Here is a 13,134-nt window from a genome sequence, read left to right as displayed (position 1 = left end):
TTTCCCCTTACAAGGGAGATAGTCAAAACACAGATGCATAAAATCCACTCCCACCCACTCCATCCACACATACTCCATTCCAATTCACCACCACCTCCCTTCCTCCCGCCCTCCCTCTTTTCTTAGCTCCTCCTGGATGACAGGTTATCCCTGCATCTTGTCCACTGCACTGGGTCAGAAGCAATGTAGCAAGACACAGCACATTCACAGCAAGGCCACTTCATTTAATTGGCAACCCCTCCTCTCTGTCCCCTCATGCAGAAAAAGAAAAGACGGGGAGAAATCCCTTCAGGCTGCATCAAAATATCACTCACACATACTCCCTTATCCCCCCTATCCCCCACCCACTCCCTCCTATGCATCACAGCATCATCTATACACAACCATTTTCTACTCACCCCTATCTTGTCTTATCCCTTCCTTCCTCAACAGACATTCCCTTCTTTATGCCCCTTTTACCACATCCATCCATCTCATCCTTGATCACACCCTCATGTTCACTCCTTCCACCTCTACCTTTCACACTTCATTTACTAATCTTTCTTCACTCATTCTTTCCATGTGTTCAAACCATCCCAATACTCTTTCATCAACCCTATCTCCCAACTCCTTTTCCACCCCTGCTCTCCTTCTCACCTCTTCATTTCTCACTCTACCTAACCTAGTAACCCCAACTATACTTCTCAGGCATTTCATCTCAAACACATTCAAACTCCTCCTCTCTTATGTTCCATGTTTCTGCCCCATACAGTGCTACCGGCACAATCATTCCTTTATACAATCTCTTAGCATCCATTCCCAAAGGTCTATTTCTCATTATACTTTTTAATCCCCTAAGGCATTTACTTGCTTCCCTCAATCTACATTCTACCTCCATCTCCACTCCTCTCTTTCTCTCCACATTCGCACCCAAGTGTCTAAAGCTATCCATTTCCTCCAATCTCTCTCCCTTAATACTCACTTCCAATTTGCTTTCACATTCTCCCCTTGTACATCTCATCACCTTACTTTTACCCACATTTGTCTTCAAATTCCTTCTTTCACACACCTTCCCAAACTCTGTCACTAACCTCCATAAACCCTCCTCTGATCCTGCTACAAGCGCAGTGACAACTGGCTTATCTCCCATTTTTCTCCATTTTCTTTAATCATCCCCAATCCCCAGCCCATTACCCTTGCATTTACCTCTCACACCATCCTATCCATGTATAAATTGAACAACCAAGGCGACAAAATGCATCCCTGGCAAAGTCCCACCTTTACCTCAAACCACTCACTCTCTCTATTTCTAATTCTAATACAGGCTCTACTACTCTCACAAAAACTCTTGACTGTTTTTAACAGCTTTCCTCCTATCCCATATATCTGCAATACCTTCCACAGTGCCTTCCTGTCTACCCTGCCATAACCCTTTTCCATATCCATAAAGGCCCCCAAAAAATCCTTAACTTTTGCTAAAGCTTTCTCACATACCTGCCTTACTACAAAAATCTGATCCATGCAACCCCTACCTGTCCTAAACCCACACTATTCCTCACCAATTACTACCTCTGTTCTTCTCCTAATCCTCTCAATCAAAACCCTCTCATAAGCCTTCCCAACTACACTCCACAAACTGATCCCTCTGAAACTACTACACTCACACTTGTCCCTTTTTCCACTGTACAGTGGAACTATACAGGTACTCCTCTAGTCCTCCAGCACTCTACCCTCTTTTAGACAAACATCAGACAACTTCACCAGCCAGTCCACCATCACTATACATTCCTTTTTTAGACAGTGTATGACACTCACCAAACCCAGGTGCCTTACCTGCTCTCCTCCATTTTCCTCATTCATAAATCATTTTCTTAGCACTTCCCAATTCAACTACCTTTCCCTCCCTATCCTCCTTCACATTTAGCAACTCCTTAAAATACTCTGCCCATCTTCGTCTTTCTGCCTTCTCTTCCATTATCATCTCTCCATCTGCACCTTTTACCTTTTATACTTGATTCGCCTCCTCTCCCTCTCTTAATTTCCTTCTAAAATATCTTTTATTACTTTAAAAAAATTCTGTCATACTCTTACCCCATTTCACATCTGCTCTCCTCTTTGCCTCCTTTATCTAATGCTTTACTTCTTTTCTCTTTTCTTTGTACCTCTCGTATGATTCTCTCATCCTATTTTGTAACCAATCTGTGAATGCTCACTTCTTTTCTACAACCTTCTTTGTTACCTCATCCCACCACTCACTACCCTTCCATCTATTTCCTCCTATCCTCCTTGTACCACACACCAACATTGCACACCTTGTGACTCCCTCCTTGAAACATCCCCATTCCTCCTCCACTCCAAGTTCTACTCTATCCTTCACTCCCTCCCACTCCTCTCTCAGCTTCTTGTGCTCCTTCTCCTTTTCTTTCTCATTTAAGCAGTTTACTCTATGCACCTCCCTACCTTCTGTCTTTTTCCTCTTTCTCCATCTATCCTCCACTCTCAACTTACCTTCCACCAAAAAATTATCTTATATTCCCCTACTCTCTCCCCTTAGAACTTCTACATCCAAAACTCTTCCTATTCTTCTCCTGGTTACTACTATGTAGTCCACTAAAGCCTTATCTACCACCCTTCCATCCACCACCCTCTCCCATGTGTACTTATGCTCAACTTTCTTCCTAAACACTGTACTTGCTATCATCACCTTTCTAGATGCATCTTCACCATCAACTCTCCACTATGATATTTTCTTGGGACTCCACACTTCCCAATCACTCCATCTATTGGTTCATCTACCCTAGCATTAAGATCTCCAAATACCACTACTCTGACATTTATCCCTAAACCCTCTATGCACTCATTTAAATCTATCCAAAAAGCCTCCCTTTCCTCTACCCTTCTCACAACCAGGCCCATATGCACTTACAAAAACCCACATCTCCCTTCCCAGTTTCACCTTCATCCACATTAACCTTGAAGAAACGTCCTTCCACTCCGCCACATGCTTACCTATCTCTTCACTTACTAGTATAGCCACCCCTTCTCTCCCTCATCCTCTCTTCACTCCTGACACCCTCCCAACTAAATTTCCAAAATCAAACTCGCCCCTCACTTTCAACTTAACCCCTTCCATACGGTGCCGCACACGTAGGCGTCATGGACTTAGATCTCAGTGGCAGCAGCCAATGCCAGCCGTACGACGTGTCGTAATAATACTCGCATCATAAAATATAGTCACCGCTTATATCGATCGTTCTCTCTTCACCCGTGAATTTTGATAACCATAGAAAATGCGATTACATAAGAATTAGAAAGAATGTCATTATGGAGGGGCGACTACAATAAATATAATCAAGACGCCGATTTGGCAGCCTCGCGAATACACTCGCTCCCCATGACGCCTACGTGTGCGGCACCGTATGGAAGGGGTTAAGCTTCACTCAATGCCAACACATCCAACTTTCTTCTCACAAACATAATGTCTATCTCTTCCCTTTTACTCTCATCTGTACCACATCCAAGGACATTAGAAGACCCAAACCTTAGGGCTCTTGATTGGGAAACTCCCAGACTCTCTTATGCTTTTTTTTTTTTTTTTAAGGGATGTCCCATTTGGGGCTACAGAGAGTAGGATCTCTAATCATAACTGACATTTTTTTCTAGACTGTAATATAATTACCTGAAGTTGAAGGCTCACTGTGTTTGTACAAATCCTCTACTCCTGTGCTTGGGCCTGCTGCTGCAGAGTCAATACTGTTGATTACCTAGCATAAACAAAATTACAAGTGATCAACATTCCGATTATATATTTATATATATATATATATATATATATATATATATATATATATATATATATATATATATATATATATATATATATATATATATATATACATATATATAAATGAAGTTTTTAGTATTCATACAAACTTCACACATTCAATAAGCAGCTACAACTGATCACCTACTACAGTGAAATGACTTAACACTAACGGAAAAAGTGACATTGTTTCTAACCGTTGGAGACTCCGTTAGCTTGGCTTTTGCAATCTCTTCTCTGAGAGTCTTCATGAGATGGGACTCAAGACCCCCAAGGCGGGTGTCAAAGTAATTAACAGATCCATCATAAAACATTCTTGACGGTATGGAAGTAAAGTTTGTTCCAATTTCAACTTTCCATAATCTTTGGAATATGGACAAAAGGCGATGGAAGAGGCACAAGATGACAGGATGGGGTGTGAATGTCATCACAGAGATCTGTTAAAGAAAATGAAAATGTTACAAATAGGATGCTCGCTGGATGAGCAGGTTAGGGCACCACTACTTTCGATGGAGGTCAAGGTTTACGGCAGTTTGAACCCTGCTGCAAGCAAGTTGGATCAAGAACATGGCTCATTAAATTCCACACTACAGAGTTCTCTGTAAGGGGCACCATCCAACCTCCTGATAAAGAGAGTTTGAGATGTTAAACTGAATCAAATAAATGTGGGGAGGTGGGGCAGAGAGCAAGGATGGGGGTGAGAAGTGGCAGATGTAGTTGATCAGAAAGTACTGGGATGATTTGGGCATGTGGAGGGAAGTGGGTGACAGGGACTGGCGAGGGAGTGTGAAGGATGGAGTGGGGGGTTCAATTGGGGAGGGAAAGACTGAAGACTGGAAGGGAGGTGCTAAAACACCCCAAGGTCTCTTCTTGTCTTCCCTAGTTGCTTATGGGTGGGTGAAGATGGGGGTGGGGGAATGTTTCACTATGTGGTGGGGTGGTGGGGGTTAATCAGCTTTGGCTGTCAGGCCCTGCTGTAGAGGTGCTGTGTCTTGCTGCATTGTAAGAGAGGCAGAGGGAAACACATAAATACAAGTAGAACAAGTTTATTCTTTGACTAGTTTTGCACAATGGTGCTTCTTCTGTATGTTTTCCCTCTACCTCTCTTACAACCTGTCAGGATGTCTTCACACTTGCTGCATTGTTTCCCATACAGTGGGTGTGGTCAGGGGTGGCCCTTCATCCACAGGGAGCTGAGATTGGGGGGAGGGGGCTGGTGGTTGTCGCATAGGTGTGGGATGGATGCATGTCTATGCTGGCTACCTCCCTTATATAGAAGAAGAAGCCTTTTGGTGGGCCTAGAAGTTACTCAGGGAAGAATATTGTGTTTTTAACAAAACAAATCAGCAATTTCTAATTGCATACATAAATATTTAACCAAGGTTTGTTAGTGTGGGGCAGTGTAGAATGAGGTGCTCAGTGTCTTCTGTGTGGTGGTTGTATCTAGGGTAGTTTCATTTTGTAGTTAGGCCTATTCTGTGTTGGTACTGTCTTAGTGCTGGATGGTGACCTGAATGCAAGCATGTCTGGAGCTGAGAGTCAGTCAGTCCAAAGGCCCTGGTCTCTGTTGCAGGAGACCTGGAGACTTGTAGACCCCAGATTCCTGGCAATGGCCTTTGGGTAGGTCCATGACAATAAATGTCTGTTTGAATGGGTGTATGATGGGTGTAGAGTAGGTGTATGCTTTGACTTAGCCACCTGACTTATATGGGGGAAAGGGCTTTTTGGCATGTGTATATATGTATGCATGAATGTACAATAGATGAAGAAAGAGACGGGACCCTATAACTGTACCTTATTTCCTGTTTTATTACACTTGGGTAAATAGACCCACACACATATCAAAATTAATAGGAAAATATGCCTTGGGGGATTAAAGATTGTAATGAGAAATAGACATCTGTAAATGAATGCTAAAAGGAGATTGTATGAAAGAGCGATTGTGCCAACAGCACTGTATGGGGCAGAAACAAGGAACATAAGATAGGAAGAGAGAAGTTTGAATGTGTTTGAGATGAGGTGCCTGAGAAGTATGATAGGGGTTACTAGGTTAGATAGAGTGAGAAACAAGGAGGTGAGGAGGAGAACGGGGGTGGAAAAGGAATTGGGAGATAGGGTTGACGAAAGAGTATTAGGATGGTTTGGACACATGGAAAGAATGAGTGAAGAAAGATTAGTAAAAGAGGTGTGGAAGGCAGAGGTAGAGAGAGTGAACATAAGGGGATGACCAAGAATGAGATGGATGGATAGGGTAAAAGGGGTAGTGGGAAAGAAGGGAATGTCTGTGAGGAAGGACAGGAGAAGACAGATGATAAGAGTGAATGGAGAATGGTTGTGTATGGATGATGCTGTGATATATGAAAGGGACTGGGTGGGGGATGGGGGTGAGGGAGTATGTGTGAAAATAAATTGACACAGCCCAAAGGGATTTCTCCCCGTCCTTTCCATTTCTGCATGAGGGGACAGAGAGGGGGGGTCACTGATTTAATGAAGCAGCCTTGCTGTGGATATGCTGGGTCTTGCAATACTGCTTCTGACCCAGGGTAGTGGGCAAGATGCAGGGATAACCCATCATTCTGGAGGAGCCAAGATAAGAGGGAGGGAAGGGGGTGGATGGGAGTGTAGTATGTGGGGATGGAATGGGTGGGAGTAGCTTTTATGCCTTTGTTTTTTGGCTACCTCCCTTGTAAGGAGGAAAAAAGCCTTTGGTATATGTATGTAGGAAAATATGCTTACCCTTGATCCTGAAGAATGTTCCTTGAGGAATATTCTAAACTTGGAAAGAAATAATGCCCGGCTCGAGTCTTCATATTTCACACTATCATCCGCTTTTAGTAACAAGTTCAATATGGCAAGCTGTATATCTTCTACCTCTGTAAAATTTAGTTTTGTATTAAACAAATTTGTAACCAAGAAATAGCTGTAACAATTAACAATATCAGCAACAAGAAAAAATTCAAACTCTCTCAACACAACATATGTACAGTGAAGTTCCGATTATCCAGTGTCCAATATAATGGTAATCCCGATATAAAAGCACCTTTTGACAAACTCTATTAACAAAATTAAATATAAATATTAATACACAGCAATGACAACATTCGAATTTTGTGCACACTCTTGGCAGCCCAACTACGTGGGTAGAGCAACAATGCTCTAGCAGCAGTTGTCCGAACTACTGGGAACAGCCTTCTGCTTTGCCGCCATATTACCCGTTGCATCTACCGCATTACAGTATCCTCTTCATCTGTTTATACTGGTGTGTTTGTGCTAACTACTGTATCTCACCATGGCCCCACCACAGAAAAAGACCATGGAGAAGAGGAAGCACTTTGTTCTGATGCTCCCAAAGAAGATTGAGCTTGTAAAACAGATGAAGAAGGGAGAGAGAGTTTTCAACAAGTTGATGGCAGAATTTAGTGTGAGTTCATCAATACTGTATGACCTCAAGAAACTGAAAGACTAACCCAGAAGCCACTACATAAGCTTGACAAATTGGATCAGGCTCTCTACATTCGGTTTACCACTCAATATTCTAAAGGTAAACCTGTCATTGGGTCTCTGCTCATTGAGAAGTCCAAGAAGCTACGAGCAGATTTGGAGATTGAAACAGAGTGTAACTTCTCCATCAGATGGTTGTGCGACTTTAAGAATCATCATGGCATTAGGAAACTGGAAATCAGTGGTGAACATCATTCAGCAGATCATGAGACAGCTGAAAATTATGCTGAAATTTTCTCTAACCTCATACATGAGCATAATGTGAACCCAGACCAGGTTCATAATGCTGATGAAACAGCACTTTTTTGGCAGTGTTTGCTTAGCTCAACTCTAGTTGGATTCAAGGGAAGGGGAGGCCATCAGATTCAAGCACAACAAGAACCAGATTACTATTCTTCCATGTCCTAATGTGACTAGAACCCACAAGCTTACCTTGTAAGCATTTCTACAGGGGCAACTTTATTCACAAGCTTGTGAATATTGATGTTGATGTACCCCAGCTTCAGAAGGACTTCAACATCAAGGATGCTGTATTTGCTGCTGCACTTGCTTGGAAGAATGTGAAGCAGTCTACCATTCAGGGTGTTGGCATAAGCTTTGGCCAGAAATGGTATTCAAGGAAGAAGACGATGATGATGAAGAGGCCTTTTTAGGATTTGATACAGCTACAGCTTCAGGGCTTCCAGCAGAACAACTGAGACAGCTGGCTCATCATGCCCCTGCATTGCATCCTATTAGCCAAGTATGGACAGAGGAAACTGAAGAGTGGTTACAAGCAATCATCTATGAGATTATTGTGGAAGAGATGAGAGATGAGGCCATACTCAACAGTCTTTGTACCCCTATCCACAACACCCCACCTGAGCACGAGTCTGACATAGAGGAGAAGGAAATGGAGAGACATGGAAGGAGGATCATGAAGGTCTAGCTAAATTTGTTTCCTTTGTGGAGAGCAGTGATCACTACAATGCCTCTGATGTGATGGCTGTTCACATTTTGATGAACACTTTTCTTACCAAAAAAGGCCAAATCCTGCAGACAGATAGATACCAGGAAGTTGTTTGAGTGCACAGCACACAAGAAGAGCTTGGCTCCTACCCCTGCCCCTTGCCCCCCAACAAGCAATGGAAGACGACAATGCCCCTGGAACCAGCACTTCAAGATCAGCTGTTGTTGCTGTCGTTCCCTAGACTGTCTGTCCGAGCAGTCCCGTCTCCCCAAGGAATGCTACTGCTGAAACTGGGTTTTCCCACAAATCCTTTATAGAGTGTATGTTGTGTTGTTTGCATGCATGATTGTGTATAATGCAGTCTTCCATTATGTGTTGTATGGTATGGGGTGAAGCGTTACATCCTGGGCAGCTGTTCACAATGTGGTCATCCAGCCTCTTCTGGTAGCTTAGAACAGCTTAGATCAGCTGTTGAGGCAGGCCCTTGCTTTACTCTTCTGACTCAGAATAAGTATGTTCAGTTTAGGATAAGAGAAATAAAGAAAATGCAAAATATTATAAAACATAAAATGTAAAATAAAAAGTTGTGCGAGTGATTTCTCTTTCATTGTTTTCATTTGTTTGTAGGGTATGTTAAAAATAAAAATGCACACACACACACACACACACATATATATATATATATATATAAGTTGTGTGTGAAAGATTTTTTTTTTTTTTTTTTTTTTTTGTTAGAAGTGTGTTTATTTGTTTGTGGGCTCATTTGGAAAAATAAGATAGGTTCCAAGTTAGGTTCATTTCTTGATTAACACTATCTTATACAAATGTAGTTTGTTATCATGCTTATTTATATTATTTGCAAGGTTTAGGTAGGAAACTAATTAGATTTAGGGGGTTTTATGCTTATTTTAAAGGGTAAGACCCAAAACAACAGCATATTTGATTTAGCAGCAATGGAAAAATCCCATTATAGCCAGATAATCAGAACTGTACTGTATTATCAATAACAACTGTTGCCTTGATTTTCATTAACCGGAAACCCACAGCCTAGTTGCTAGCAATGGTCCTCCAACCCTCCCATACATCTGTATAGAAACACCGGACTATTGTCTGTTGTATCATTGCTAATTGTATTTCTCCCTGAGAAATGCCACTGTACAATCTATTGAAGCCTGATAGATGAATGTTCTGTAACTTGCTACACTCTGCCAACCAGGATACTATTTCTTGTCCTTGTTGTGTACAAGTTTCCATTATATTTTTAGGGGAAGGTGTCTGGGGACTATCAAAAGCCTTGTTTATGTCTACTGCCACTACTGCTGTTTTGTCATCAATGGTGGCACCAAACATAAATAAGGCTTTTTACAAATTAACTTAAAAATAGGGAGAGCATACAAAGGCTATGTCAAGTAACATAATTACACAATTCTAATTTACTTAAGACTTCTGTTGGTAAATCTCAAAGAATATATTCATGATTACCATATTTTTTGGACCATAAGGCGCTTTGTACCATAAGGTGCACCTGTAATTTGCCATTCCCCATCCTTACATAAGGCGTGCCTGGTCTTGTCATCGGATAATCATGCATGACAACCGACGACACAAGGTCGATCGATCCCGCGTCCACATGAGGCAGGCCGCGGACGACGGAGCTGTCTGCCTGGCATGACCAAACGGCACAATAAAGTACTCTAGATTTTAGGCTATCCCAACAATTATTTAGCACTTAGTATTGCATAGCCTTACTTAAAACTTTTCATCCATCATGTCCCCCCATCCACACTGACTGCATCATGCATCTCATACGGTTTACCATATTTACAGCATGTATGACATGTATGATGCACAGCATCCGTTGTCGTCGTCGTTTGCGATTCCACATGGGCCGTTTCGTTTTTGGGGATGGCAATAGAGTGATGATATTGTATCTTTCAATAATAGATTACGGTAACCACCTTATGTTTGTTTCAGTAGTGATGATCCCTCTGCCCCTTATATAATACCCCATAGGCTGGGCCTTTTGTTTTGATTGGCCCCTGAATATATGCATTACCATTGGCAGACTTCCCTGAGATTCCAAGCTGGGTCCATTGTTTTAATTGGCTCCCGAATATCTGCACTACGGTTGGTAGACTTCTTAATATTGGTGGTAATTAACCTATGCTCATTTGCATACACTTGGAAAGGTGCCTATTTTCATGAAAAATGTATAATATCCGATATCTCAAAAACTATTCATCATGTCATCAAAACTTATATTCCATATGTGAGTGCATTCAGAACTAAACATTTTCGTTGTTGAATAAGAAAAATCAGTTGGGATTTAGCAAAATTACAAAAATAAATGATATATTTTTTTTATTTTGGTCAGTGAAATCAGACCACCTCCATGGACGGCCTGTCCTGCCAATACCCCTAAAAAACAACACGAACACGTTATAGGAATTGTGGGGAATAAAACCAACATTAGCAGTTTTATTCCCAGAATTCTCGATTCACTTAAAAACACAAGATATATTAACATATGGCTACAGTCTGAGTGGAGCGAGACTAGACCAATGCAAAATAGCTGTTTGTGTTGTGAACACTATCATGTCATAGCCATGATAGTGTGAATGAATGCGGTGGAATGGACTCGAAAACTGTCGAAGTTTTCGCAATTTTCCTGTCAAGATACATGCATCTTGGTTATATCTTGGTTGTAACTTTTGCTAGGCCTATGCACTGTCGCCGTCAGCCAACTAGCTACGAAATGTGTCTAAATAGTACATCAATGTCAGAGGCATTTTTTTGCATTGAGGCCACACATAAGGTGCACCTCACGATAAGGCGCACCACCCGATTTTGGCCGACTTTAAGGATTTTGCCTGCCCCTTATGGTCCGAAAAATACGGTATATTTGTGGATAAGAATACCTTATACTATAATAACAAAATTCTAATTTACTTTAGAGTTCTGTTGGCAAATCTCGGAATATATCTATGATTATATTTCCCTTGTAAGGGGGAAAAAGATGTTGGTATATATATGTATATTTGTGCGAAAGAATACCTTGAACTGCCTGTTGAATGGTGTCACATGATGCTTGGTAAGCTTCACATACTCCATTTGTCAGATTGGAGTCCTTGGAACTCCACCAAACATGTGGCACTACAGCATTCAATCCCTTTTCATCTACAACTTTCATGTTGACAAAGCTGGGAAATCTGTGCCAATAATAAAGATCAATTTAGTAATGCAATACATCTTCTGAAAGATATTGCCAACCTTATAAAGAAAGTGCCCAAGTCATTTTTCCAAATTTTTGAGAAATTGAAAAAAAATCCTCATTTTTCTGTTTTATAAATGTATATAACTTTACACCTTACATAGTTTTAACTTACTCAGACACTAGATATGATATTGGCAATTGTACCACCAGGAGCACCACACAATGAAGAATTGATTTAGCAAAAAATCCAGACATTAACAAAAAATTACTTAGAAAATTTATAAGGGTGACAATATATTACAGAAATAAAGCAATTTTTTTTAAGAAATATAGTCAATGTTCATAGGGTAAGAAAAAAATATATTAGTATTTGGGTGTACTCGATAGTTTTCAAAACTTCAAACAATTTACAACAAAGTTAGACATTTTAAAGCTGAATCCAGGCTAGATGGAAAAAGAAAAGAATGAATGAATGAACCCATAGACACACACACCCATCCTTATTCCACATACTGTCTCTGTGCACTTTAGAACTTGCTCCTTGAACCATGCACCTTCCTCCTCTAGTTCTATTTCTCCTTTTCTCATTCAACTTACTCATTATAAGCATCTCTGTCACCTTCCCTTTTCTTACTTCACCTACTTCGCCTTTGGCCTCAATTTCCCTTCTACTAGATATCAATTAATCCATTACCCCTGGTCTATCTTGCTGAAAACCAGTCTTCTACTACATTATGATCAAACAATTAATTGCACTCCTCTGTACACATCCACATCTAGAACTCTTTCAATCCTCCTCCTGGGCACCACTGCATAACCCATTCATTCTTAATCTAAATAATACTTATAAAGTACAGGGCATTTGATGATGACTAGCAGCACTATTTCTTATTTTTCATCTAGTTCTTCTAAGTCAATGCAATCAAAATTAAAGATAAGCAGTATCTTCCACTAATACATCTGCTCTCTCTACAACTTGTTTATTTATCTGTATCCAAAAGGCTTCTTGGTATATAGATAGAATTAATTCACCAGCAACTTACTTTACTTTATCAAAGAGGATATTATTGAGGCAGTATTTCCTGAGGCGCCCATGTGACAGCATGACATATAGTAACCTTAAGTTGAACTTTTGTGATTTAAATTCTATGCTCTCTGATGTTTGCTTGAGACCTGTCAGGAGGCATATGATGAGGTTTTCTATACATTTAAGCTGTTCATGGGTCTGAAAATTAAAAGAATATCATTATTACTAAATAGCAATTTCAAGCTATGCAAAAATTGAGCAATGTATTTTTTTTTTCCATTATGCAACATCATTATCTTTTCAACTAAAAAGTTCCAACAGACAGGATATATATTAATATTATGCTCACTTACCTCTAAGGATGCAAGAAGGAAGTCTATTAAGCGATGTGCCGAGGTTAGATTTATGCCAATAATGCCTTTTGCATAACTACTATGACTGATATTGGCTAGTTGAGCCAGAGTGGGCACAAGGCACGCTTCAACCACATAAGGTGTGGTGAGCAAGGGACCCAAATAGCTGACAATATTACATGCCACTTGTAGAATCCTTGCACTATGCCCACCTCTACAAGTCTTTTCAAGACGCACCATCTCCATAAACTGTTGAGTGTCATCAGTTAGTTTCACTTAAAATGTAAT

General features: G+C 40.7%; 1 protein-coding gene across 5 annotated transcripts in view; it reads right to left on the bottom strand.

The window, feature by feature from the left end:
- The window catches only part of LOC143037426 (E3 ubiquitin-protein ligase RNF123-like), an 87,946-nt gene that overhangs the window by 39,732 nt on the left and 35,080 nt on the right, over positions 1-13,134 (bottom strand). For 4 of the 5 annotated variants that reach the window (XM_076205610.1, XM_076205609.1, XM_076205608.1 and 1 more), the window contains exons 9-14: positions 12,847-13,095; positions 12,510-12,691; positions 11,307-11,461; positions 6,539-6,675; positions 4,000-4,239; positions 3,659-3,743 (exon numbers count right to left, since the gene is read on the bottom strand). In XM_076205610.1, coding sequence (XP_076061725.1) covers positions 3,659-3,743; positions 4,000-4,239; positions 6,539-6,675; positions 11,307-11,461; positions 12,510-12,691; positions 12,847-13,095 — 1,048 coding nt within the window. The remainder of the gene's footprint in view (positions 1-3,658; positions 3,744-3,999; positions 4,240-6,538; positions 6,676-11,306; positions 11,462-12,509; positions 12,692-12,846; positions 13,096-13,134) is intronic. The other variant, XM_076205612.1, reaches the window with a different exon arrangement.

The sequence above is a fragment of the Oratosquilla oratoria genome, chromosome 22 (genome assembly GCF_046742065.1).
Source record: "Oratosquilla oratoria isolate Oo_2021 chromosome 22, ASM4674206v1, whole genome shotgun sequence".
Classification (NCBI taxonomy): Eukaryota; Metazoa; Arthropoda; class Malacostraca; order Stomatopoda; family Squillidae; genus Oratosquilla; species Oratosquilla oratoria.
Note: the sequence above shows the minus strand (reverse complement) of the source record. Positions and strands in the feature narration are given on the sequence as shown.